This window comes from Carassius carassius, chromosome 4 (genome assembly GCF_963082965.1).
Source record: "Carassius carassius chromosome 4, fCarCar2.1, whole genome shotgun sequence".
NCBI classification, from domain to species: Eukaryota; Metazoa; Chordata; class Actinopteri; order Cypriniformes; family Cyprinidae; genus Carassius; species Carassius carassius.
In genome coordinates, this window is record NC_081758.1 from 33,051,715 (window position 1) to 33,077,800 (window position 26,086).

Below are 26,086 nucleotides of genomic sequence, written 5' to 3' on the forward strand. Positions count from 1 at the left end.
TGGCCCCAGTGTGACTTTGCTGATTATCCTAAAATACAGTACAATGACCCGACTGACCGTACAACAGTCTGTGTGTGTGTGTGTGTGAACAAGCAAGTGTAACCAGTGAAACAGAGGTGGTTCTGGTGATTAAATAAGATGAATAAGTCAACAGTAACCAGCATCTCTCAGTATTGGTGACTGTGTGTGTGTGTCTTAGGGATTGGGGTCAGGGTAAGAGATGTATGTGGGATTATGTATGTGGGAGTGTTGTAACAGATAATCTGTGTTACACTGCACACACAACAGCCTCTATAATTAGCCTTGAGTAATCATAGAGCACCCTACAGCCACTACAGACAGCACACACTCACAGCACATTACATACAAATGTGTGTGTGTGTGCGCGCACAGGGGCGTTGCACAGGATCCCGGGCCCTATGCATAGGCAGTCCTGATGGGCCCCCCATGGCCCCGCCCATGAAAATATCCAGGTAAATAAAATATATTCCAGACTTTTCAAGGGCCCTCTCTTTCATTGGGGCCCTGGTAATCAGTACTGGTTTTACCCCCAGTCCGACGCCCCTGTGTGTGCATGTGTATGTGGTAGAGTATGTGATAGATTGTGTGCTGATCTGTGCATGCATGTATACTCTATTTAAACTCACTGCTGCTGAGTAGGTCCAAAGCTGAAGGCTCCGTCAAGAGCATGTGTGATGACAGAAGTTTATACACCTCTCCATGCTCTCGTTCTGGCAGGAAGTTCAAAATGTTCTGGTCCACCATATCTGACTGAGACAGCAGTATCCATGAGAACGTCAATCCTCACTCACTTCCATTTGTAATACACAATGCACTACATGTCCCATAATACAAAGCACTTATGAACTAAGCACTTGACCCTTTTCACATTTCCGGGTTTCTCAGAAGTGTAAGTCGTCATAGTTGGGTAACGTCTATAGAGGTTAACCGGAGACATCAAATATATTTTTGGGTGTTTCCATTTGCACAAATTGCACTTTCAAAAAGAGGAAAAAATTGAGAGAAATTGAAAACGGCAATCAGAAGAGCGAACAATGTCAAATTTACAGTCAACTACACAGATGCTGCGTTATAATGAACATATTTATTAAAAATATTATTATTTTTTATTAAAATGAGAAATATATATATATATATATATATATATATATATATATATATATATATATATATATATATATATATATATATATATGTATATATATATATATATATATATAGAAGCTAATTCAAAATATGAATAAATACTATAATAGCACATGAACAATACTAAAACTGCCTTGTGGACAGAACTAACTTTCTGCTGTTTTAGGGACTGAGTACCAATCCAAGCACAGTCTCAAGAAAATCATAATAGTATTGGCACAATCTGAGTAGTTCCATAACTGCTTCACATGACCTTCAGAGCCACCTGAGTTCAGTTTGCTCTGTTCCTCAATAACAAAGGTCTGCTAAGTGCCTCCTTCTCTGCTTAATAAGGCCAGAGTTTGATAGTTTGATGGCAGCATGTGATCACAGAATGATTTAGATGCATTTGCAGCATTAAGGTACATTGATTCAGATTTATGAAATAGTTTTTTTTCTGTAGTAAGTGAAACCACTTAACTGCCAATAACATTCCACTTCAGTTGGGGGTATTTTTCTTAACATTTAAAAAAATAATTCTGAGGCACAGCACTTGACATTTCATGATTTTCAGATACTGCACAAATACAAATGAAAGCCTAAAAAATTTGAAGCATTTACTAAGGACTGTTGTCAACAGCCTACAGAAAACCTGCTGTGTGGGGGCTGCCTTGTCGATGTTTAGAAAAACAGGACAATTATATTACTAATCACAGTTTGTCAGACTAGTCATAATAAAACATAGCGTTCTCAGAGGTAATGAGTTCATTTGATGAAAAGTAAAGCACCAAATCAAGTTCTCTGGGATGAATTGAACTGGAGATTGTTGTATTGGAATCGGATTCTTTACTTACCGGCAGATGACCAATGAGAGACGAGACACTGTCAGATACATATATGATATTCCCATCTGTAGTAAGAGCTATTAGGAAACCATCCAATGCCTGTCATAACACAAAGAATGTCATTTTAAATTAGCAGAAACTCATAATATACTAATGACAATGTTACTTATGTTATTTAAGAAATAGTTCATCTAACAATAAAAATTCTGTCAGAATTGAATCCTTGAATTGAGAATGGAGTCTTCATTCAGTGAATGACTGAACTGAACTTTGGTTATTTGATCTTGTCCTCACACAGTGTAATAATTGGGTATTCAATTTGATTTAATTTAATGTGCGAGAAAATGTATTAATTTACAATTTCTTTCATCAAAGCTGGGAAAGCTGGTTATTAAAACCTTGGTATCTGCAGAGTATTCTTTATCGGCCTCTTGAGGTTGCACAATTTTGTCATTGTTTTCTTTATGCAACAGAAAATAAATGTAAAATTCCCCATCCCATAACATCTTCTCACATTGCTGTTTTTACATGCTTCTTATTGAACTTGTACTTTGGAAAATCTAAAACTGGGAACTAAGAAGAGCCAGAGGTTGTTTCTGAAAGGAAGTATTCAAGTGTGAATGTTTCCTTAATGCTGGAAACTCTAGGGATAATTCAAAAATGGCCCATAAAAAGCTCAACTTCTGGTTTTAAGACTATAGGAATGCGGTGTGCAGGTCAGGCTGACTCTACATTAACATCCTGTATTTCTGCTACATGATTCAAGTTAAACTTATATGAGTTTCCTTTCTTTGTAATGTGTGTTTATTTTTTAGTAGGCTCCACCTTTATGCCTGAAGCAGTGTTATAAGGCATTTCATAGCCTCGCAAAATACATGATGTGTTGACAGCACGGTCCTGAAGAAATACAGCTGAAGTGTGGAGCATTCCCACAGGCCAATAGAAAAACTGAAGGTTGATGAAGCAGATATGACGGTTACAAGATTCCTTTACCTCCAGCATTAACTGGGTGAATTCCTCGTTGCTGAGGAAAGAAGGCTTCCAGTCCTGCCGGACCTCACAAGATTCAGTTTGCGCAGTGATCTCTGGAAAACATCAAACAGCAGGAAAATGTTGTGAGAACTTGATTGTGGAATTCTGAGAAAGGAACTGCGTGGACTAATAAGTTTAAATGGAATGGGTAAAAATGAAAATACATTTTAATCAAACAGTAAGGAAGTCTGAGACTGGAAGTTGGATTGTTTATAGGAGCAGTGAAATCTGCTGCCAGTAAACGTTCTGCTGATGGCCTGACAGCTGTGCCCTGGATTCAGACAGGAAATGGAACAGGGCCCATCACAGAGCAGCTCCTGGCACACAAAGGTGTTCATATTGATACTCCCAGGAGCTTGCAGAAGTTTGCAAATGCAAAAATAAATAAAAAAATATTCTATTCTAAACAGGGTCCAAAATATGTGTAAACCCAGGCATTAGCGAGTAAATAAAACTTGGTTTTCAAGTCAAAGTTTAAATCAATTGTGGAGGTGATAATACGAACCTTGCTGATGTGAGGTGGGCGATTCAAATCAAATCAAACCATCTACCAAACAAAACTTTTGCAACTCACTTTTCTTCTAATAAGGTTAACCTCTCTGGAAAATCTTTTTTTCCCCTCTAGAACTGCATGCGACCACACATATACAGAATATTACTTGCATACGCAAATATGAGTAACAAAATCATGATTCAGGACTTTGTGCAAGGTGCAGTTTCACTGAGAGATGATGTTTTGCTCATGTCATGTATGACATAGCAAGTCACATAAAAACCTTTGGTTTATGTCAGAAATATGCAAAAAAACAGCCAAATAATTTTATTTGGGTTTTCATAAGCATAATGCAAATACATGTCCTAGCTGATAATATTTATCATACATTTACAATATAATGTAATATTTTATTTGATTAAAAATATTAAATTGCAGATAACTAAAAAAAACTAAATAAATGTGAACCCTGGTTTTAGCATAGAGATAGGTATCATTCTGGAACATAGGTACATTTTCGTGTTTCCAAACGAACATATTAAGTGGTAGAAGTCTCCGCGTTCAGCGCAAATCCCGCCCTGCAGCTGATTCTAAGGCCAGTGACACGCTGGCTGCGTGGCGTGAGCGTGGCGTTTCTGCTGCGTGTCAGTTGCGTGACGGCTGCCTCGCGTTTTCTGTGTCTTTACACACCAGAATCGTGCCTGACGCGGCGCTGCTGCTACTGTAGGTGACATAGAGGGAGACCGCCGACAGACCAGGATCTTGTTGTCACGACAACAATATCTATACTTCATGCTGAGCATAAATATAAAGCCTACTGATAAAGGACACCGTCAACAGTATTGACGGCAAAATAGACTATGTGTGACAGGGGCAATATGCCAGTGTGTCACCGGCCTAAGGTTTGAAAAGGCATCACGCGAGTGTGAACATCACTACAACTAGGAAAAAACGATTGTAATTCAAACGCAGCTCCCGTCGGCATTTAAACAGACCTTTGCTCTTAATTCCGATCGGTCCAACGCAATAACGAAATCTGAGCAGGTCTAAAAACTGAAACTGTTGATGCTGCACTTCACACTTTGGAAAAGTTATATATATTTTTTAAATATGAGCAGGCCTACAAGCTGGGATTGGTAATGCTGCACTGTAATCATAGTTATTTATTTATATTTTAAATTATATTTTATTATATGATATTGGTTTGTGACAGAGTATTTTATTTAGGGGAGAACTTTGCAGCAGTATTTTATTTCTTATTCTTTTTTTATTTTATATATATTGTATTAAAAAGTATTTTAAAAAAGTGTAAACAAATTGTTAAAAAAAGTTTAAAGTAATAAACAACCTGCAGTTTAATGTTTGCATTTCTTTCCCTTACTGTACCGAAAATGAACCGAACCGTGACTTTAAAACCGAGGTACGTACCGAACCGTGATTTTTGCGTACCGTTACACCCCTATACACACACACACACACACACACACACATACATACATACATACATATATATATATATATATATATATATATATATATATGTGTGTGTGTGTGTGTGTATATATATTTTTTAATATACATAATATATTAGCACAGAAAAATCAGAGTGAAACTTTAGATTGGGAGAAGAAATTGGATAGGTGAACGACACCAACATAAATGTTCATCAAACTAAATTTTTTCTTCCATCTGGTTCTTCCCAGGTGATGTTTCTCCTCACCTTTCTGTTTCTGCAGGAAGTCAATGGTCCTCTGCAGGATGGTGGATTTGTCCATCTTGCGGGGGTGACCTTGACCCTGCAGCATTGTACACAGCTCTTTAATGAGAACATTGAACTGGTCTCTTCTCTTCTTCTCTGATTTATTACGGGACGCCCTGCAGAGAAATAGAGATGGACAAAAAGCATGCATTAAAAATAAACGTATATATGTTGACAACACACAAACATATCAAATGGATTAAAACAGCCTTTAATTACATAGTTTCACTGATAATTTGGCCTTCAAACGACATCTTCAAAAAGAAAACATCATAATGTAATGACAGTGTTTGTGTATAATTTCTGATGAGAATCACATAACTGTAATGAATTACAAACACGTCTAATACACACAGCCTTATCTCTTATATGCTTCAACAATTTTATACATTTTAGTTAAATTACAATTGAGGATAATGATTCCAGCTAATGGCTTATAAACTGTGCGTCTCAATCAGCTCCCGAGCTCATGAATCAGTAGATCGCGTACACGAATTCGGTCACTAGTAAGTCACTGGCTCACTGCACATTGGGACAGTGATTAACCAATTTCAGGTGAAATGATTACGTACAACGTCAGTGGAAAACATTGTAGAGTGTCATAGCTGTAATTAATCAACAACAGGCAGGACCAATCTCTTTTGATATAATTTTTTATTCTCTTTAAACACATTGTTATTTTACATGTTCTTACTACATTTCAGCCGAATATTAATTCTAAATGTATGTAAACTAGATGTGATCATTACCTATCTAGCAATGAGTGTTTATGCTGAAATATAAAAAAAATGGTTTGTCTTCTCAAATCTTCTATCGCTTGTCATCATATTTATCGAATTGGCTCATGTAGTTTATGTTTTGCGCTTCAGAAATGTGACGTAATTTCTGCTAAGAGAGCATAGTTTTTGTGGTGCATTGTGGAATTTTTCAGTGAGTGAACTCTCAAGTGCGCTGGAAGTATTTTGCGATTGAGACAACACTTAAACTGGCCAACTCCCTGATCAGTGCCCTGATTACTGAATTAGGGAGCTGATTGAGATGCACCCAAATTCTCCAAATGCAAAATTACTCTGGGGTGTAAATGCTCTCTTATTTCAAACATTCCTGACCCTTGGGAAACATTACCTAATGACTAAAATTGCAAACACCTGTGCTAGTAAGTGGTAACAGTCATTCTGTGGTGCACAATGTCATGCAAACTGACAAAAACAAGAAGCAAGAAGTACCAAAATTATATTATATACAACCCGAATTTCCGAAAAGTTGGGACGTTTTTTAAATTTTAATAAAATGAAAACTAAAAGACTTTCAAATCACATGAACCAATTTTTTATTCACAATAGAACATAAATAACATAGCAAATGTTTAAACTGAGAAAGTTTACAATTTTATGCACAAAATGAGCTCATTTCAATTTTGATTTCTGCTACAGGTCTCAAAATAGTTGGGACGGGGCATGTTTACCATGGTGTAGCATCTCCTTTTCTTTTCAAAACAGTTTGAAGACGTCTGGGCATTGAGGCTATGAGTTGCTGCAGTTTTGCTGTTGGAATTTGGTCCCATTCTTGCCTTATATAGATTTCCAGCTGCTGAAGAGTTCGTGGTCATCTTTGACGTATTTTTTGTTTAATGATGCGCCAAATGTTCTGTATAGGTGAAAGATCTGGACTGCAGGCAGGCCAGGTTAGCACCCGGACTCTTCTACGACGAAGCCATGCTGTTGTTATAGCTGCAGTATGTGGTTTTGCATTGTCCTGCTGAAATAAACAAGGCCTTCCCTGAAATAGACGTTGTTTGGAGGGAAGCATATGTTGCTCTAAAACCTTTATATACCTTTCAGCATTCACAGAGCCTTCCAAAACATGCAAGCTGCCCATACCGTATGCACTTATGCACCCCCATACCATCAGAGATGTTGGCTTTTGAACTGAACGCTGATAACATGCTGGAAGGTCTCCCTCCTCTTTAGCCCGGAGGACACGGCGTCTGTGATTTCCAACAAGAATGTCAAATTTGGACTGACCATAAAACACTATTCCACTTTGAAATAGTCTATTTTAAATGAGCCTTGGCCCACAGGACACGACGGCGCATCTGGACCATGTTCACATATGGCTTCCTTTTTGCATGATAGAGCTTTAGTTGGCATCTGCTGATGGCACAGCGGATTGTGTTTACCGACAGTGGTTTCTGAAAGTATTCCTGGGCCCATTTAGTAATGTCATTGACACAATAATGCCGATGAGTGATGCAGTGTCGTCTGAGAGCCCGAAGACCACGGGCATCCAATAAAGGTCTCCGGCCTTGTCCCTTACGCACAGAGATTTCTCCAGTTTCTCTGAATCTTTTGATGATGTTATGCACTGTAGATGATGAGATTTGCAAAGCCTTTGCAATTTGACATTGAGGAACATTGTTTTTAAAGTTTTCCACAATTTTTTTACGCAGTCTTTCACAGATTGGAGAGCCTCTGCCCATCTTTACTTCTGAGAGACTCTGCTTCTCTAAGACAAAGCTTTTATAGCTAATCATGTTACAGACCTGATATCAATTAACTTAATTAATCACTAGATGTTCTCCCAGCTGAATCTTTTCAAAACTGCTTGCTTTTTTAGCCATTTGTTGCCCCCGTGCCAACCTTTTTGAGACCTGTAGCAGGCATTAAATTTTAAATGAGCTAATTAAGTGGATAAAAGTGTAAAATTTCTCAGTTTAAACATTTGCTACGTTATCTATGTTCTATTGTGAATAAAATATTGGCTCATGTGATTTGAAATTCCTTTAGTTTTCATTTTATTAAAATTTAAAAAACGTCCCAACTTTTCCGGAATTCGGGTTGTATATAGGGATGGGACGGTATGAAAATTTAATATCACGATTATAGTGACTAAAATTATCAGGATTATCAATATTATCACGGTTTTGTTGAAACGAGATGAAAGTGTTCAAAAATAGTTGATGCTCACACAAAACATTTCAGCAAGTTTTATATTTAATAATCAACAAACAACTAATAAAACAAGCAACTCTATGCACTTAATTTAAAGAAAGATTAAATTCTGTGGCATTTCCTTCCTTACAATGAAAAGTGTAGAAGCATAGAAAAGCATAGAAAAGTCACTGACTTTCGCCATTCCTTCTCGAAAAAAAAACAAAAAAAACATTGTGCGCTGCGCTTGCGTCAGACTGTTGCTGGCTGGACATGATTTAATAGTGAGTTATTAAAACCGCGATAATCAAACACTGTTTTAATGATAATTCATTTTTAAACGATATTACTAACCTTCAGCACATTTTATCACGGTTATCAATAAAACCGGTTATCGTCCCATCCCTACGTCAGACTGTTGCTGGCTGGACATGATTTAATAGTGAGTTATTAAAACCGCGATAATCAACCACGGTTTTAATGATAATTCATTTTTAAATGATATTACTAACCTTCAGCACATTTTATCACGGTTATCAATAAAACCGGTTATCGTCCCATCCCTAGTTGTATATATATATATATATATATATATATATATATATATATATATATATATATATCTCAGCCTAGACACTTTTTCTCAAGGAAAATCTATTGTAATGAGTGAAAGTGTGAAAAGCTTTTAGAGGTGTGATTGCGGAATCATCTCTGGACACAATAACAGTTCACAGGTTTATGGTCTAATGTAGGGGTTTAGAATTCAACATATTGCACAATAATGTGTACTACAACTATAAAGAACAAAACACAGACCTTTTTGCCCTGTCCTTCTCATCTTCATCCATTAAATCATCCACACAGCTGCCTGTGCTGAGAGGAAATCACAGAAAATTGTTTTTCTATTTAAAATAAATTTTTGGCACTATTCAAATCTCACAAAATATATAAAACAGCAAATGAATTATAAACGGACGAAAACAGCAAACATATTGCGATGTTAGTGTAGACTCACTCCCATTCCCTCCGGGTGGACGGACAAAGGCCTCCAAACTCCGAAAGGTTGTCCATGCTCACTCCTTCTCCCATTCAGGCCGTCTGGAAAGGCTGGCGTGTCCCATTCGTGTCTTCTACACTCGAAACACCCATAGAAATTCAATCGACACCACAAGCTAACCACCCAATGCTAGTGGTTAGCCACTACTCACAAATCTCTGATAGCCAGCCACTGGTGTTACCCCACTAATGATTGGCAGCCAAGAGATGCTGCGGTTATGTTCTTACGGCTAGCCAGTCCTTAAATGCTTTAGTTAATGATGGAAACAGCAGAACCTGTTGAGGGAAACAAAAAGGGTGTTTTAGTTGCCAGTTTTTTGCTGTATTTATGATTGTTTTTAGTCATGGTTAATTTATTCTGTAACTGAAAGTGTCTGACGATGCTAAGTAGTACTGGGTTGGTCATGTGATCTCAAATGAAAAGCTTTTTATAGACTACAGCTACTCTCTCTCACTCTCACGGTTTCATCGGGCGCACGGGCCTGGCCCTAATTTAACTTCCGGTCTGTGTTGTGTATATCGGTCTGGCTGCGGTGCCTTCTACAAACGCAGTTAAAGTAAAGGTGATGAGTAGACTGAAGTTGGGCTCAGGTGGTTGTGCTGTGAGATGTGTTTCCCATACATTTATTTATTTGTGGAGACTCGCCGCGATTTTAAAACGGATCGATTTTCAAAAAGGCTTCGCTGAATAAACGTTTGCTACTACTAATAATAATTCCTTACATTTATATGTTTAAATATCAAAACGAGGCACAGGTGTTTTTATATCACTATTTCTGAAGGAAGACTTGCATGTTAGATGCCTGATAACGCAGCATTTGTGAGCATAGCTCTGCTTTGTTTACAGCTGTTACTGGGGAAACCTCTATTTCTCGCGCTTAAAAGCATCAACTGCTGGCAAATAATTAATTAGCATTTTCATTAAGTCCACCTGATTTACGCAGCAAACATATTTTGTTTGTTATCAAAAAAATATCTACTCTAAAGGGACTTGGCTGTTGTTTTTGATTCTATTTGAAAGTCTACCGGAAGTGAAGTTAGGGCCACAAAAGCGCGCATGCGCAGTAACGTTTGTTTATGTTGTTGCTGTTGAAACCGTCTATACACTTCACATGGATTTCATCTGACAAATAAAACAGGAGACCTGGGTGCATGTTACATGGATAAAGAATACACATGGTTCATTTATATATACTACTGACACTTTTATTGAAATCTTTAACGCCTGACACAAATCACAAAGTTTTATTTAACAATTATAAACAATCATGAAAGCACCGTACAAGCAAAGCATTTGTTAATTGCCTTTTCGTGAAGCGGCAAACTAATCAAAAAAAAGTTTCAAATTAGTGATTTTCTTTTTTTTATTAAACTGTATTTTTATATATTCAGTTGCTTATAAGCCTGGAAAATGGAAAAAGATCACCAACATTAATTAAACATTCGCTCTCTTTTTCTCTCTCCCTCATTGTCAAATGAATAAAACATTGGCACCTCTCCAGATACATTACACTTCACCAAAGCCAGCAGAGATACCACATGCTGTGTGCTTCGTGATCAGAAATCAGTCAAAAATAAGTATACAGTTGAAAACTCTGTGAAGATTTATGTTAAAAGAAATTATTATTAGTTTAAAAAATATATTTGAGATAATTACAACTGAAAAGTAACATCCCAAACATATTATTCCTGACAGCTAAAATGATTCATTTTAAAAAAGGTCAAAATTTTCAGTGATATAAAATAAATATTATAGCAAAGTATTACTTTGAAATGTGATTTTACTAGGGTAAATGTATTGTTACAATTTGACCCCAACCACTGTTACACTGATTGTAACACTCAGTCTTGTATTAAATTTAATATCATGATGTAATCTGTAAGTGAATTAATGGTACCAGATGTTTCTTAAACCAAAAGACTGCATGTAAGTTTGTATAAAAAAAAGATGAAGGTTACAACCTTCCCTGATCCGATCTCCTCTACTTTCACAGTGAAAAAGTGTAGAATCAGCATGCTATGTAATATTGCAAATATGGAATATGTTTGATAAAACTGATATATTTTCATCACTTTTTTACACAACTTGCCTCTTGCTTGCTTAATGAACACAGTCACAGGAATCTTTTTTTGCAGTACAGAACCGGTTTATTATCTAGAGATAAACACTCATTCAATAACTGCCTGCAATCGTTTCTCACGCCAACCTTTACAATGAAGATTTTAGGTGTATCATAGCGGTTTTAGCTCAAATCTAGTTATATACAAATTAGCTGTAGATCTCCACCTTAGTCCAGTTAATAAACCTGCTGCTTTGGACTATGACATAAACAGTTTAAACGGAGGTGCTGCTTACTCACTTTATCAGTTTCTGCATTAAATATGTTTGATGCAATATCCGATGATAAAGAAATTGACTGTGCATAAGAAGTATGGTGTTGACACCTGCTTAAGCGTTAATGCAAGACTGACACAACCCTAAGGAAATGCTGCTTCGGCAAGGAGTGCCATGACCTAGTAACATCTTTTACGCCAAGCTCTTTTCATAATCCAACACAACAGACAATAATAAAGAGGAAAAAGTGGGAGGGAGATGAGTAGTTAAAGAGTGTATGAGAGAGTGAAAGGAGAGTGTGTGAATTGTGTGTGTGCGCAAAGTATCGATCAAGATGGGATACTGTAAACCTTTTCAAACTGCACCACAAAAAAATAATTTTCTTAATCAGTAGTGATGTCGTACATTTGGTAGGCTCCAGCATCCACACGACACTACAGAATAAGCAGTTTGGAGAATGGATGGATGGAGTATTTTTGTCTCGTTTTCCTGCAAAAATACCTAAACATCTTCAAAACAACATACATTGCTGTAGTTTCAAAGAATATCAATTGCTTTTTCTTACCATGCTGAAATAAAAAAAATACTTGTCAATGAGGCAAAAATAAATAAAAAAAATGTCAATTCAAGACAAGCAATTTTGCTTCTCAAATATTTCTTGTTTTAATGATATTTAGATTTAGAAAAGCAAGACATTTTTCTGATTGAGAAAAAAAACAAAAACACAAATGATTCCTGACAGAATTTCCTACAACATAAACTGGTCATACATTTAAGTTAGTTATTATCATATGAATTTGTCTTGTTAGGAGGCTCTCTGCAATTAAAGGCCTATCTTAGCAAGCTCTGTGTATTTTTAGCTTCTTGTTTGGACACTTGCCAGTAATGCAAGTCAATTTGGTAAGAAGCACCGCCTACACTAAGAATATAAATGAAGAAATATAATGCAAAACTATGTTTTCAAAATTGACTAGTCAGTAGGATGCCTGGACATCTAGTTGTAATAAACATGGTTTAAGGTCACTTGACCCTGATCTAAGACATTCATTCCCGAAGCAATGGATCTGAAAACAGCTTCATAAAAAAAAAAACTTTCCTTGCACCATTTTTTTAATAAAGCACAACTAGGGAATAAACAACGGTGGCACATTTAAAAAAAAAAAGTAGTTAAAAAAAAAAAAAACGATGACTAGGAAATATTTATAGTGCACTGTCACCAATGCTTAAACTACCGGCACATCAACTGTGGTTTGTGAATTCCAGAAATCTGACAGTTTTTACTTATCAGCTCAGCTGAGAAGAGGATTGTGTCTGTGAGATAATGACTGACCTATATTCACACCCACCCACATACACACACACACACACACACACACAGCTTTTTAAAACAGTGCAAAACATCACACTGACAAAAATCAGAAAACCGCAATGCAAACAAGGTCACCAAATATATTTTGCAAATGTAATGGAAAGTTTCTAAACAAAAAAACTGAGCTTATAATTAGTAAGATAAAGGTGCTTCATCCAGAACGTGCCATACTGTATATGTCAAAATGTACCACAAATATTTCATACCATCAGGCTGCCTCAGAGCAGAACGAGTGTGTGTGTGTGATACTTTATGGTTTTTACTTTATGATTTTTACAATGAGTTAAGTATAGTTTCAGCAAAACTGTGATGACTAGGCACAAATGAGAAGTAATAAGATTTAGTACAGCTGGTGAGAATTAAAATACAGCACCTCCACAAACATTATAAATGCAGCACATTCTCACACACGTACACTTGTATACAGACACAGATCACTCGCGCACACACATTGTGTTTTGTCCATGTTTTTTCTAATCCACAGTAAAGTTATCTGACAAATAGTTCAAGCCTTTGAACTACAGTTTCATATTTAATTCACATTTAAAATGAAATTGAAAAAGATGTTGAAAGAGAAGGGACGTAGTAAACTCTCAGCTAATGCTTAATGCAGCAGACTTTCTGCTAATAATAAACAGCATATTCTGCCTATTGCTAATGCTTAATGCAGCAGACTTTCTGCTAATAATAAACAGCATATTCTGCCTATTGCTAATGCTTAATGCAGCAGACTTTCTGCTAATAATAAACAGCATATTCTGCCTATTGTATGATGTGTTCAAGAGCAGCTGGATGGAGCACCACAGAAAACCACAGAATGCAAAGGTCTCAAGATATATTTTGTCAAATTAATCTGTTTTAACTCTAGAACTCTAGAAACATGAGGCCTGCTACCTGTGCTTTAAAGAGAATGAATTTAGAGACACTTTTCAGACAGGGTGTGCAGTTTTACCTAAAGGTTTAATGGCTTAATGCTAAAACAGCACACTAAGTATCTTAAAAAAATTATAGTCATCCTCAATACTTGACTAGTCAGTTTTTTAGGTGATTACTCAGCCAATAAATGATGATTGCTATTATGATGATTATTCCTAAAATAGTAAACACTTTCTTTATAATAATCACATTCTGTTGAACATAAATTCTATAATGATAATGAGCAGCAAACTCCGACAATAACAAAGCAAAATTCTCTGGCACACACAACTAACACATAAATACACACAAGATTACACATAAAGCATGCCTATATAAACACACATGGGAATGCGTCAAAGTAGCTGTTAGGTTCAGAAAGAGGTCAAGGGTCACACTCAGTGGTGGAAGCTGATAGGGGCCCTGCAGTATTCCGGAAGGGGTGGAATAACTCGAGAGTGTTACAGCAGCTACAGGAAAACACACACAGCTTTAGCACAATGTTGATGCAGTGTTACAGGAGTGTTACGTGGATGTTAGCCCAGAGATGTGTGTAATGGCCTCATTCAAAGAACACAAGCAAAACAAATTTCTTATACTGAATTGAGTGCAAATTTACCGGTAGTTGTATGAATGACACTGACAAAAATTTGTTCTGTTGTGCTTCATGAATGAGGCCCATTATACAAACAAGCATGGAAATTATAGTTAATAGATTAAAAGCATCACATAGATATAGACTACTGTTCAAGAGTTTGCGGTCAGTTTTTAATTATAAAAAAAAAACGATTATTCAAGTAAATACATGTATACGGTTATAAAATATTAATTTTTAAATAAATGCTCTTTTAAATAAATGTTCTATCAAACTTTCCATTCATCAAAGAATCTGGAAAAATTATGTATTACAGTTTCCACAAAAAAAAATTTTTTTTTTAAAAATTAAGCAACACAACTGTTTTCAATATTGATAATAAGAAGAAATTTTACCTGAGCACCAAATCAGCAAATTAGAATGATTTCTGATGGATCATGTGACACTAAATACTGGAGTAATGGCTGCTGACATTCAGCTTTGCCATAATAAGTCATATTTAAAAATACAGTAGTCAACATTTGAAGGTGGTCAAAAAAGAAAAATTCATCAAAGTTGTCCTAAGACAAGAATGTTTTGCTTTTAGGACAAACATTTTTTTGATGAAAGGTATGGATCCACTTCAAATGTGGACTATACTCAAATAGAAAACTTATTTTAAATTGTCATAATATTTCACAATAAATAAATAGATAAAAAAATTTGGCTATACATTTCTATGTCTGGCTTTTACAGGGTTAATAAAGATATAACATCAATTTTCTGCTACAAGCAACCACAACACAAAATAATAAACTGAGCTAAGAGAACAGAGGACAGTGTCATAAGAACTTCCCCATTCTCCATCTAAAATCTCACTGATAAGAATCTTCTCTATGATCCACACACACACACACACACACACACACACACACACACACACTTACTTAGCTATCTAAATGGGGACATTACTTAGACTTCTATTGTTTATATATACAGATATTTATACACTTTTTAACCTAAACCCACCCCTCACACTAAACTTTCTACATTTTTACAAAAAAAAAAAAAAAAAAAAAAAACCTTTATTTACTTTACTCTCACTGACAATATGAAAGACAGTGTGTGATCTGGCATGAGCACCTGTACATTTGGACTGACCATAAAAATTAAAAATAAATAATATATAGTAGTATATATAGTATATAACTAACTAATTAATTAATTACAATTAATCATTATTAAGAATACATAGAATAATGCACAAATGTATGTTTTCCATGTAAAGACTGACAGACAACAGCACTGTGGATCTTGTGGAGTGCTGATTAACTGTTGGGATGATTCATGCAGCTGTGTTGTCCCTGCATTTACTGTAGATGCTGCCTTCATCAGCCAGGTGAATATTTCAAGTGCACCTCATTCTTCTATAATCACACACACTCTTACAAACAAAAACACACCAACATAGAGAGGAAATGTCAGGAAAAAAGCAATGAGGATCAAGTATCCTGTACTTTTATTAAACAGTTTAATTGGACTCTCAGTGCAATGTGTGCAGTACACACAGAAATATCTATGCAAACTGAAATTAGTATCAATATGCTACTGGCCAGGGAGAGAGAGAGGAAAACAGATAAGTACATTGAGAGAACAACAAAGAGTGATCTCCAGGAGATGAACATCCTGACTCCCATGTGAGAGGTGAGGGAATTATTGCATCACTTACTGTTTACAGTATTACCTTGAAACCAAGAGGCCACCTTTAACCAGGGGCCCACTATACAGCAACACACACAAACACCATCAACAAAGGGGCCTAGGTACAGGCTCCAATACAAAATGACACACTGCACAAGCTTCAAACCATTCACACGTCTTCACCATCACATGAATGTCCAATATGTGATATTACAAGAACTCACAGATTTGTGAGTTCTTGTAATATCTTGTAATACTTTTGGGAAGGGTAAGGGTTAAACCTACTTAACCCACAACCTTCACTTAAAGGGATAGTTCACCCAAAAAGGAAAATTCTGTTAAGATTTGGTAAACATTTACTTTCATTCTATAGACAGACATGGACACATACACACACACACACACAGAGTGAGAGTGAGAGAGAGAGAGAGAGAGAGAGAGAGAGAGAGAGAGAGAGAGAGAGAGAGAGAGAGAGAGAGAGAGATTGCTCAAAATATCTTCTGTTTCACAGAAAAAAAAAAAGTCAAACAGGTTTGGAAAAAAATGAGGGTGATTAAATTGAAATATTTTCATTTTTGGGTGAACTATCCCTTTAACTAAAACAACCAAAAACAAAGACACAACATCCTAAAAAAAATTGCATTCTCTCTTTCTGTTCTTTTATTTCACTTCTGCTCTCATGCATCACAATTGACATATTGTGCACTCCAGATAATGTTGGTTCTGAGGTTCTGAGATATATATATATATATATATATATATAAATAAGCTTACAATATTCCACATTAATATACATTTAACTATTTAAGCAACATTTTGTTTCAAATCTTTAGTCTTTTATTACTATTCTAAATAGATATGAAGATAAAAAACCACATGCATAATAAAGTACATTAACAATATGTAATGTATACTTGTAATGAAGTGCTAAATAATAACATTAATGTCATAACTTCATTAATGTTAACAAATGGAAAGCAGCGTACTGTTGCCATGGTTACTTCCTCAGACAAAACGCGACTTTTGTCTATTTGAAGACGTTGTGACTAATCCAATTAATTCAGCCTAAATGCTTTATACATTCATGTAAATTTAACTTAAAATCGCGATTTTAAAAAAAGTCAATGAGCACGTTATGCGGGAGCCACCCTTAAAGTGTTACTTGCAGTCCAAATCATTTCCTGAACCACAATAAAAAGAACCCAAACACGCAATCCCAGCCCAAACAGTAGAAGGAGTCCAAGGCCAGGAAACTAGAAGCGCGCGCGCGTGCGTGCACGCACGCACACACACACACACACACACACACACACCAAGCCAGTTATTTTCTTACGTTAAAAACGAACTCCCCGAGGTACGTTTATGCCCTTCTCAACCACTTTGAATAAAGAAACTATTGAGATAGACATTAAACTGACAAGTGAATAGAAACTACAGTCACAACATGATGAAAAAAAAACGTGTACTGTGTAATTAAGTCAGACAGGATGCTCTTTAGAATTCAAAATAAGAAGACAAAATATTAATAAGCTTTCATTACCATAATCCCATTGTCCAAAACTGGACTGAATGTGTTTGGTTGTGAGCTCACACACAATCCACCGCGCTTGGGATAAAAAGATAAAGGTGAGGAAAAGCGCGCGGTAATATCAGAGAACCCGGTGATTCCTCGCGACCCTCACGCATCAATCTTAATATTCACAACTCTATGATTTAGCCTAAGATTTCCACTTAGTTTCCCCATATACCAAGAAAAAACGAAGAAGAACCAAAAGAGCGATCTTTAAATGAGTTTAAAACAGTTCTGTAGACTTTAATTGTTGTGCTTCTCATTTGCATTATAATTCGGGATATCTTACCGTGCGTTAAGGACAGGTCCACACTTAACTTTTGCCCTCGTCCGCGCCTCTCATATTGAAGCCAGGAGTGAGTTCGACTTCTCCATAAACAACCCACGAGCCAGACCGATGTCGGACAAGGGACAGGATATGCACAAAACACACTAACTGAAGGATCAGTAAGAAATGATAAAGCGTCAGAGGGGAGCACGCGACTTGGCAATGTGCTTTCGCTACCGGGTCCACATCCTCCGCTCACGAGCGCCTGTAAACAGCGCTGAGCTGATGCGAAGTATGAAAGTAGGTCAGATGGGAGCTCAATACTCAACCAACGACATCAGTAACCGCCCGCAGCCTCACACACACACACACCAGAGAAAAGATAATGACAAATGTCAGGAACGCACTCGAACATAAACAGTCGACAACAATCTTTTTAAAACCATTTGTATAGACGATGCGCTAGTTTGGCTTTTGTTTTGGTGAACGTCACGCCGCTGTCAGTTCGTGTGGAGCTGACGGTCGCCTTTCGCATATGCACATTTGCCTCACTATAGCCGCTTTAAGTTTACATTTTACATACCTTTTCCTGTAAGACGATACAACTCTCTGTGGTGCTCGAGCTCATCAAAATAAATGAAGAATTTAACTAATTAATAAATAAAAACATTAATAATAAGAATTAGTATTAAATAAGTGGTGAGTTTTGAAAGTTCGGGATGAAATGGACAAATCCTTATTAAACATGACTGGAAAGATACAGTATATACGCACTGTGGTTCAAGTGATTCTGCTGGGTAGAACAAAGAAACAGAATCACAAAAGAGCAATTGCAGGGGAAAAATATATGGTACATATATATCGTACATTATTTAAGTATTACAGATGTAAAATACCTGAAAAAATAAAATTAATGTGACAGTTCAACAGTGACCATGGTGGTTGTTGGAGATGACTGCATTAAGTCCAGACTTAAAGGGTTAGTTCACCCAAAAATGAAAATTAGCCCATAAATTACTCACCATCAAGTCTTTCTTCTTTCAGAAGAATCCAGTCTGAGTTATATTAAAAAATGTCTTTAATCTTTCAAGCTGTTTAATGGCACTCAGCGGATGTTGCATGCATCAGTCCAAAAGAAGTTAAATAAAAAGCGCCCATCCATATAAAAAAAAAAAAAAAAAAAAAAAAAAAAAAAAAAAGGTGTCTCACACGGCTCCCGGGAGTGAACAAGACCTACCGTAGCAAATCGATGCGTTTTTGTAAGAAAAATATCCATATTCGAGGTCTGCATTGCGCATGCGCTGGTGAGTCAATTGTGAAAATCAATGTTTGTTAACAAGAGCAAAGGAAGCAAAGTTTCCTTTAGCAAAGGAATTAGGTTAGATCAAAATCCTCAGATATTCTTCTTTACAAATCCTAGTTTTGTTGCGTTTCTGAGAACAAATACAATTTTTAATAACTCCAACTGGATTCGTCTGAAAGGAGGAAGTCATATACATCTAGGATGTCTCAAGGGTGAGTAATTTATTGGCTAATTTACATTTTTGGGTGAACTAACCCTTTAATATATGTGGCAATGCTCAAATTCACAAGAAACTGAGCACAAGGCACTATATTATTATACAGAATATATATATATATAATTTTTTTTTAAGGCACACGTGCTCTACCTCCTGCTCTATTTTAGAAGTAGTTTTCTCACATATTCTACTGATGCAGCAAAAGATGAAACTGGGTCTGTTGCAGTGTCAGGAGCTGAAATGATACTATATAATACAGTTTACTGATGTTTAAAATACAATAAATTGACTCTTCAGAAATTAGCATTTAATAAAAAAAGTTCTTACACTTCCCACACTAAAACTTTACAGTGACATTAAACAAAGCACTAGACTTTTTATAGGATAAAACATGCTGTCAACATAAAAAAATGTTCATAAATACAATTAGGTAACAACAGTTAAAGCAGAAATAATGTGTGATGCTGGATAGCCTGCAGCAGGACACAGTATCGGTTGCCATGGCAAACACAGAATCAGACGCTCTGTCCAATATGGCCGCTGGGCAGAAGAGCAGCTGAGCCTGAAACAGCTGTGTGAATTTACCGGCTCAGTGCATTTTTACTGTACTCCCCAAATAGATGTAATTGCTGTGCATTATTCTTAACATTTGAATGGTTTTACTTGAACATGATGTTAATTATTATGAACTCTGCTAATTATTATAAAACCAAAAGTAATGCAGTTATCTTTTGATAACTCTTAATGGATGGAATTTTAGATTCATCATGCCATGAGTCACTGGGTTTATAATAAGATCAACAAGAACAAAAAAACAATGACAACAATCCTTTCTTTCTGTCTCTGTCATTTCTTTTGTGTTCTGCCTTATCACTGGGTTTTTTGATGTTGGTGCTACTTTGGTTTGGAAGCTGATTGTGGCTCTGTTGCTTTAAAGAACTACCAGAGGAATATGGGTCAGTGGAACACCAGCATGAGCGCGAGGGAGGAACTGAGAGCGAGAAAAAAAGGGAGAGGGAGAGAATGTAATGCTTTGTAGCAGAGTTTCCAGGATTATTAGCGGTCCAGCAGAATAATTGATTCTCCCATGTCAGTCTCAGTGACTTTTATGAGCAAACAACATTCAGAAGTTCAGGAAATAATAACAAGAACTTCCTCATTAGAATCGCACAGGAGATATGTGTCAAGGGTGTGTGTATGTGTACATGTGAGCACACAGCCTATGTTTCTGTGGGAAACCAACAGAAGGTCAAGTGATTTGTTCATAAGGAATTCACAAGCTAGTCATCAGATTCTCCCTTTATAGGAGCAAACACCTCTCTTCAGACATATATGCAGACACACTATACAGTACATAAGTATGCAGCTGGTCCTTTTGCTTGTTTTTGTCCTGTAGCATTCTTAAGGCAGTGGTTTGTTTAGTCTTGCACTGACACAATTTACAATCAGATTCATTTTAGCAGTTAATTAATAACCTATTACAAACCTCTGCTTCCTGATACCACCGATCCCTTCCTTACTAATAAACGTCAGAGAAACATCAGAAATACTGACATTATTTCATCTTTCATACTTTAACCATCTATGTTTGGATCAGTTTCTGCTGATCTTTGGATAACTCTCTCACACAAAGTTGATAAAAATCACTAGTTCATGGGAGCTTTCAGTTTCTTTACTTAATATACACCATGTATTCAAGCTGTGGCTAGAATCTAGCTTTTATCTAATTAAAAGATTTCACCAACAATACTCAACTCTCCAAATACTTTACATGGACAAACACATCCAAAATTGCTTTTATGAATGCGTGTTTAAAAACTTTTAAATGTACATGCATTTACATGTCTTTTTTATTTTTATTTCTTTACATGTTTATACTATGAAATATAAAAACACTACTACAAGTATTTAGTAAAGAATCTACTGGCAAAATGTTATCAAATTACATGTAAACCTTATCAACATTATTTTCAAACCATTATTAAATTGGAGACAAGCTATCAACAAACAATTACCACACCAAATAATCAAATTGAAAATTTAGTCAAATTATTGCCAAACTAGGGCCAAATAAGCCCCAAATACGGCAATAAGTGACAAACATCACCAAACTACTGCTATATTGTTACCACCAAACCATTAATGTGTGAAAATTATAAAAACAAATATTATATACTAAAAGGTTTTATAGCATATGTGCAAAAGTCCAATTATGAAAAAACTATAAAATATATCAACTATATATAAACAAAATCTTGTCTTGAGTCATTTAAAAGAGGGATGGAACATTTCAAATATCATATTCAAAAACTTACAGTTATAAAACTGATATGCATTGCTAACAGGCAGAAGATTTCAAAAATACTTGATTCATATTCAATTCAGTGAGTGAGGATAAGTTTAACCTCTCAGCTTCTTTTGTTGAGCCTTACACAAGATTATGTAGGTCAGCTGGAGTAAAGCAGCAGTTTGCTTCAATCTCAGAGGACAGAAGTCTTGTAGATGTTTAAACCCCCACAGCCAGAAATATACCGTATGATCATTTCACAGGAGGTCATTTTACTCTCAGAGCTGAGATAATTGCTGCTCTCTTCCTCCATTTATTCACACGTCAAAAGCTCCATCATTCAGTCTATCCATCCATTTTCTATTTATTCCTGAGCATAAAGTACAGATGTTCTGGGCTCCGGTCTTTTATGATTGTGTGTCAATGTGTTTTGCAATTATCCACATACAGTATTGTGTGTGTCCTTTGCTGCATAGTAAAGCCACATTGTTCTTTTATAATTGTAATTATCTTAATGTGGTCTGACCCAGCTAACTGAAAAAGCTAAACATCACATATTAGATCAAGGCTGTTAATGAGTGTGTGTGAGTATACATTCTCTCACTTTACCATCAAGAGTCATTAAAAAGGATGCAGTGCTCCACCTTTTCCTTTCTGCGTTTGTGTGGAAAAGAGAATAAAGAGAGACAGAAAGAAAAAGAGAGAGTGAGAGTGACGGGTTTATTATACAGAGTTAGAGCAAAAAACACAAACTAATTAAGGGAAGAGAGACTATAATTAAAATGGCCTGTTTTTAATTTAACAGTGAGCTACTTTATATCAAACAGAAGAGTGATCTCTTAATTATAGAGGCAACATCAGAGACACAGAAAAAGAGAGAGAGAAAATGGGAGGGTGGGTTTAGTAAGAGGTTGATTGGCTGTAGTCTTGTTTAAATACTTGGATAAAACAAAAAATATAAACTCACTGGCTCCAGCTCCTTATTTCCATCCTTTCATGCCATTATTAAATAGCCAAGTTATAATTAATAAGGTCCCTAAGCCTGACCAGAAAATATTTATGAATAAACCTTTAATTACAAAAATCATATTTGTTTCTCAGTATAATGGAAATGAATTCAAATAAAGGTTAATGTAATTACTTAAAAATACAAGTTTAAAATGTATACATGCATGCATATACACATATTGAATGAATTATTTCGTAACAGATTCAAACAAACAGAGTGACATCTCCATGAAGTCTGTAAAAACAGGGCCCATTGTAATGTATACTGTGTGTCCATGAAATTTTTCACAGGTGTTTTAAAGTATTATCAATTACGCATTGTATTGTGTTGTGTTTTAGGGTTAAAGGAAAATTACCAGTACCTTTTCTTTTTTTCTAGTTCTTTTCTTTCTTACAGTGTGTGAGAGCTCAATAAAAAAAACTGAGAACATTTTGACTAAAAGATTTGTCGCACAAGTACATGCATTCATTTCCAACAGGAACATACACACATACAGTGAGCCTGAGAATTTTTTTATTACAGAATTGTTACAAATTATATATCAACAATAACAATTTGACAGAATTAGTTTTTTTAGATGTACATTCTTTTCAGAATGTCTTTTTGTATGTATTTGGTTATTAAAAGTTTGCATTAACAGTGTCAAAATTCTGATTATTTGATTAGTGACCTTGATCTTAAACATTTCTTCATTTTATATCACTTTTCTGTAAGTACAGAAAATTCTAAAACACTGTTTATTACCAAATTAAAATGGAAAACACTTTAGTTTTTTAATATGGAATTTTAGACCCGCCTGTAAACACACTTACAAAACACACACACACACAGATAACATATTTTAACTCATTGTATAATTTTGCCAGGGGACAGACTGAAACATAAACTGATTAGATTGCTTGACTCTAGGGCCACTTCAGATCTACGGGTCCCATGATGCATTTCAGCGTTGGTAAGACACTTGCAGCTACGGTTCAGGCAGTCAGTGAAGTTGCAGACAGGGTTTTTGCGGTTTGACTTTTATAATCTTTCCACCTGTTCCGCATCCGAAGCAGCAAACACTGCTCTTTCGAATCGTCCATTTAATAACCTACCAAACCATCTTAATATTTGATATGATAAAGGCTGCATTAATTTATCAAACCTATATTTTGTATTTAAAAGGCCTTTTGGCTAACGATCTGATGTTTTTAGTGTAATGACTGTTGTGGTTTCCTCTCATTAGCTTATAATTAAAGAACCATCAATCTCTTCTGTGTATACCAACAGCATAAATAATTTACTTGTATATTCAAAACTTTCATTAGATGTCATTAATATTAACCACTCAAACAATCCTCAAAGTCCTGTGAAACACAAAGAGAAAGAGAGGGGGAGACAGTGAGTGAGGGAGAGAGAGGTAAACTGAGCGAACAACACAGAGAGATTGTAAATACTGATTATTTCAGCTGGCACAGTTACAACCCTCTACAATCCGAGTAAATCTCTCACCTGCTACAAAATTTCCAAAGCCAAATAATAACTTTTGTTAAACTTTCCATATCGATTTTCCTAGAAACTAGATTTTCAGTAGCACAAACGTGTGTGCGAATCGAACAGAACAGAATGTAGCGTCCATTTACTTTTAGCACGCTTTCAATGATACAATGAGTGATTATAATGGTTTCTGTGTGCTTTGATGCAACGTGTTGCATTGTTCGCATCCAATTTATTACCTGCCAGTTTACACCAGTGCTGCTATACTCGACGGTGTATCATTTTCATAGCAACGACTCTTTACTTCAGTGTTCTCTTAACTTTGTAGCACAGCATTTTCACTATATGATAAACAAGTAATTAAACGCCTTCAGGCTTGTATTATTTTTACAATGAAACAGACAAGCAAAAAGAAACAGATCAGAGAAGTATATCTTTATTATTAACCAACTATCCCATACTATATTTAAATTATATATGCATTAACCCCGAATTCTCTGAAATATAGAGTGGAGAGATTCACCTAAGGCCAGACATACACTGTGCGATTTTCATCTGATTTTGATACGAATTCGGACTCGTGCGACTCTTTTTCGGGTCGGGCCTATTTTCAGCATTGTCGTGCGTCGTTTGTCGTGCAGTGTACAAGGGGAAACGAGAGGCGATTAACCTCTCCCGACTGGAAATCGGTTGGTCGGATGGATTTCTGACATGTCAGAAATTTTGATTGCCTCTCGTGAGGTATCGCACTATTGAAGCAGGGATATGATCCGATTTTCCGCGTCTCCCTCACTGCGCATGCGCGAAACCATAAACAAAACCATGTTGACACAGCGTTTAGTGTGGACTGAAGTGATGGAGGGAAAACTTGTGGAGTTATGGCAGCAACATTTCAGCCTTTTCGACGTGTCATCGTAGTTTTAATTTTTTTTTATTACGTTTCAGCACACAGAATTGCGCATATCACCAAAGCAGTAAGTTTATCCCTCTATGGTTTATCCCGGGAAAGCATGTTTATTCTAAAACAGGCACAAACATCCAGGTTCTGAGGGATCCGATGTGTTGATTCCCCACGTATAGTGTGAGCAGTCAAATCGCAACTCGACGATCGGACCGTACAGTGAGCGCATAATAATCGTGAGCTTTGGCTTTACATCTCATGCAATCTACTCGTACAGTGTAAGTTGGTACCTTACCGAAATCGCACAGTGTATGCCCGGCTTAAGGGAAGTGCAATGAGAGAGGTGTTACTTAGAAATGGGATTCCCCATGCTTGGTCCTGTCAATGTAAACCAGCAGAGCACAAACAGGACAAAGCATTTAGCCTCTGATCCTCCACAGAAGAGAATGGAGGAGAGTGAAAAGCAGAAAGCTCAAGCATCTCGCAAGTGAACATTGGGAACCATTTTGGAATAAAGGCCGGGTTAGGCATGAGAAAGACCTTATCTTATCCACTGAGAGAGAATTAAGTGCACGAGGGATGAACAGAGAGTCAGTGCAAGTCACTGACATGTTTAGCTGATGCCAAGGCCAGGAGCAGAGCTGTCTTGAAAGAGAGAAGCTTAAAAGGAGTTATCTTCCAGGGGCTAAAAAGGCTGCTGAGACAAGGTTTCAAGCACCATGGAGAGGTCACATTCTGGAAATACTCTTCTAGTACCCTACATAAATCTATAAATAAAGTGGTGATCCCCCACTGTAGTGCCGTCAAACCAAACATGACATGCAGAAATAGCCGCTAAGTAGATATTAATAGTGGAGAAGGATTTCCCACTATCGATAAGGTCTTGCAAAAAAATCTAAA

General features: G+C 36.2%; 1 protein-coding gene across 4 annotated transcripts in view; it reads right to left on the reverse strand.

The window, feature by feature from the left end:
• LOC132139859 (neuronal PAS domain-containing protein 2-like) overlaps positions 1–26,086 on the reverse strand; it is a 64,317-nt gene that overhangs the window by 14,166 nt on the left and 24,065 nt on the right. For 3 of the 4 annotated variants that reach the window (XM_059548514.1, XM_059548515.1, XM_059548512.1), the window contains exons 2-7: positions 9,221–9,537; positions 9,022–9,078; positions 5,237–5,391; positions 2,985–3,076; positions 2,001–2,090; positions 648–771 (exon numbers count right to left, since the gene is read on the reverse strand). In XM_059548514.1, coding sequence (XP_059404497.1) covers positions 648–771; positions 2,001–2,090; positions 2,985–3,076; positions 5,237–5,391; positions 9,022–9,078; positions 9,221–9,294 — 592 coding nt within the window. In that variant the 5' untranslated portion in view covers positions 9,295–9,537. Of the gene's footprint in view, positions 1–647; positions 772–2,000; positions 2,091–2,984; positions 3,077–5,236; positions 5,392–9,021; positions 9,079–9,220; positions 9,538–18,014; positions 18,256–26,086 lie in introns of those variants that run through there. The other variant, XM_059548513.1, reaches the window with a different exon arrangement.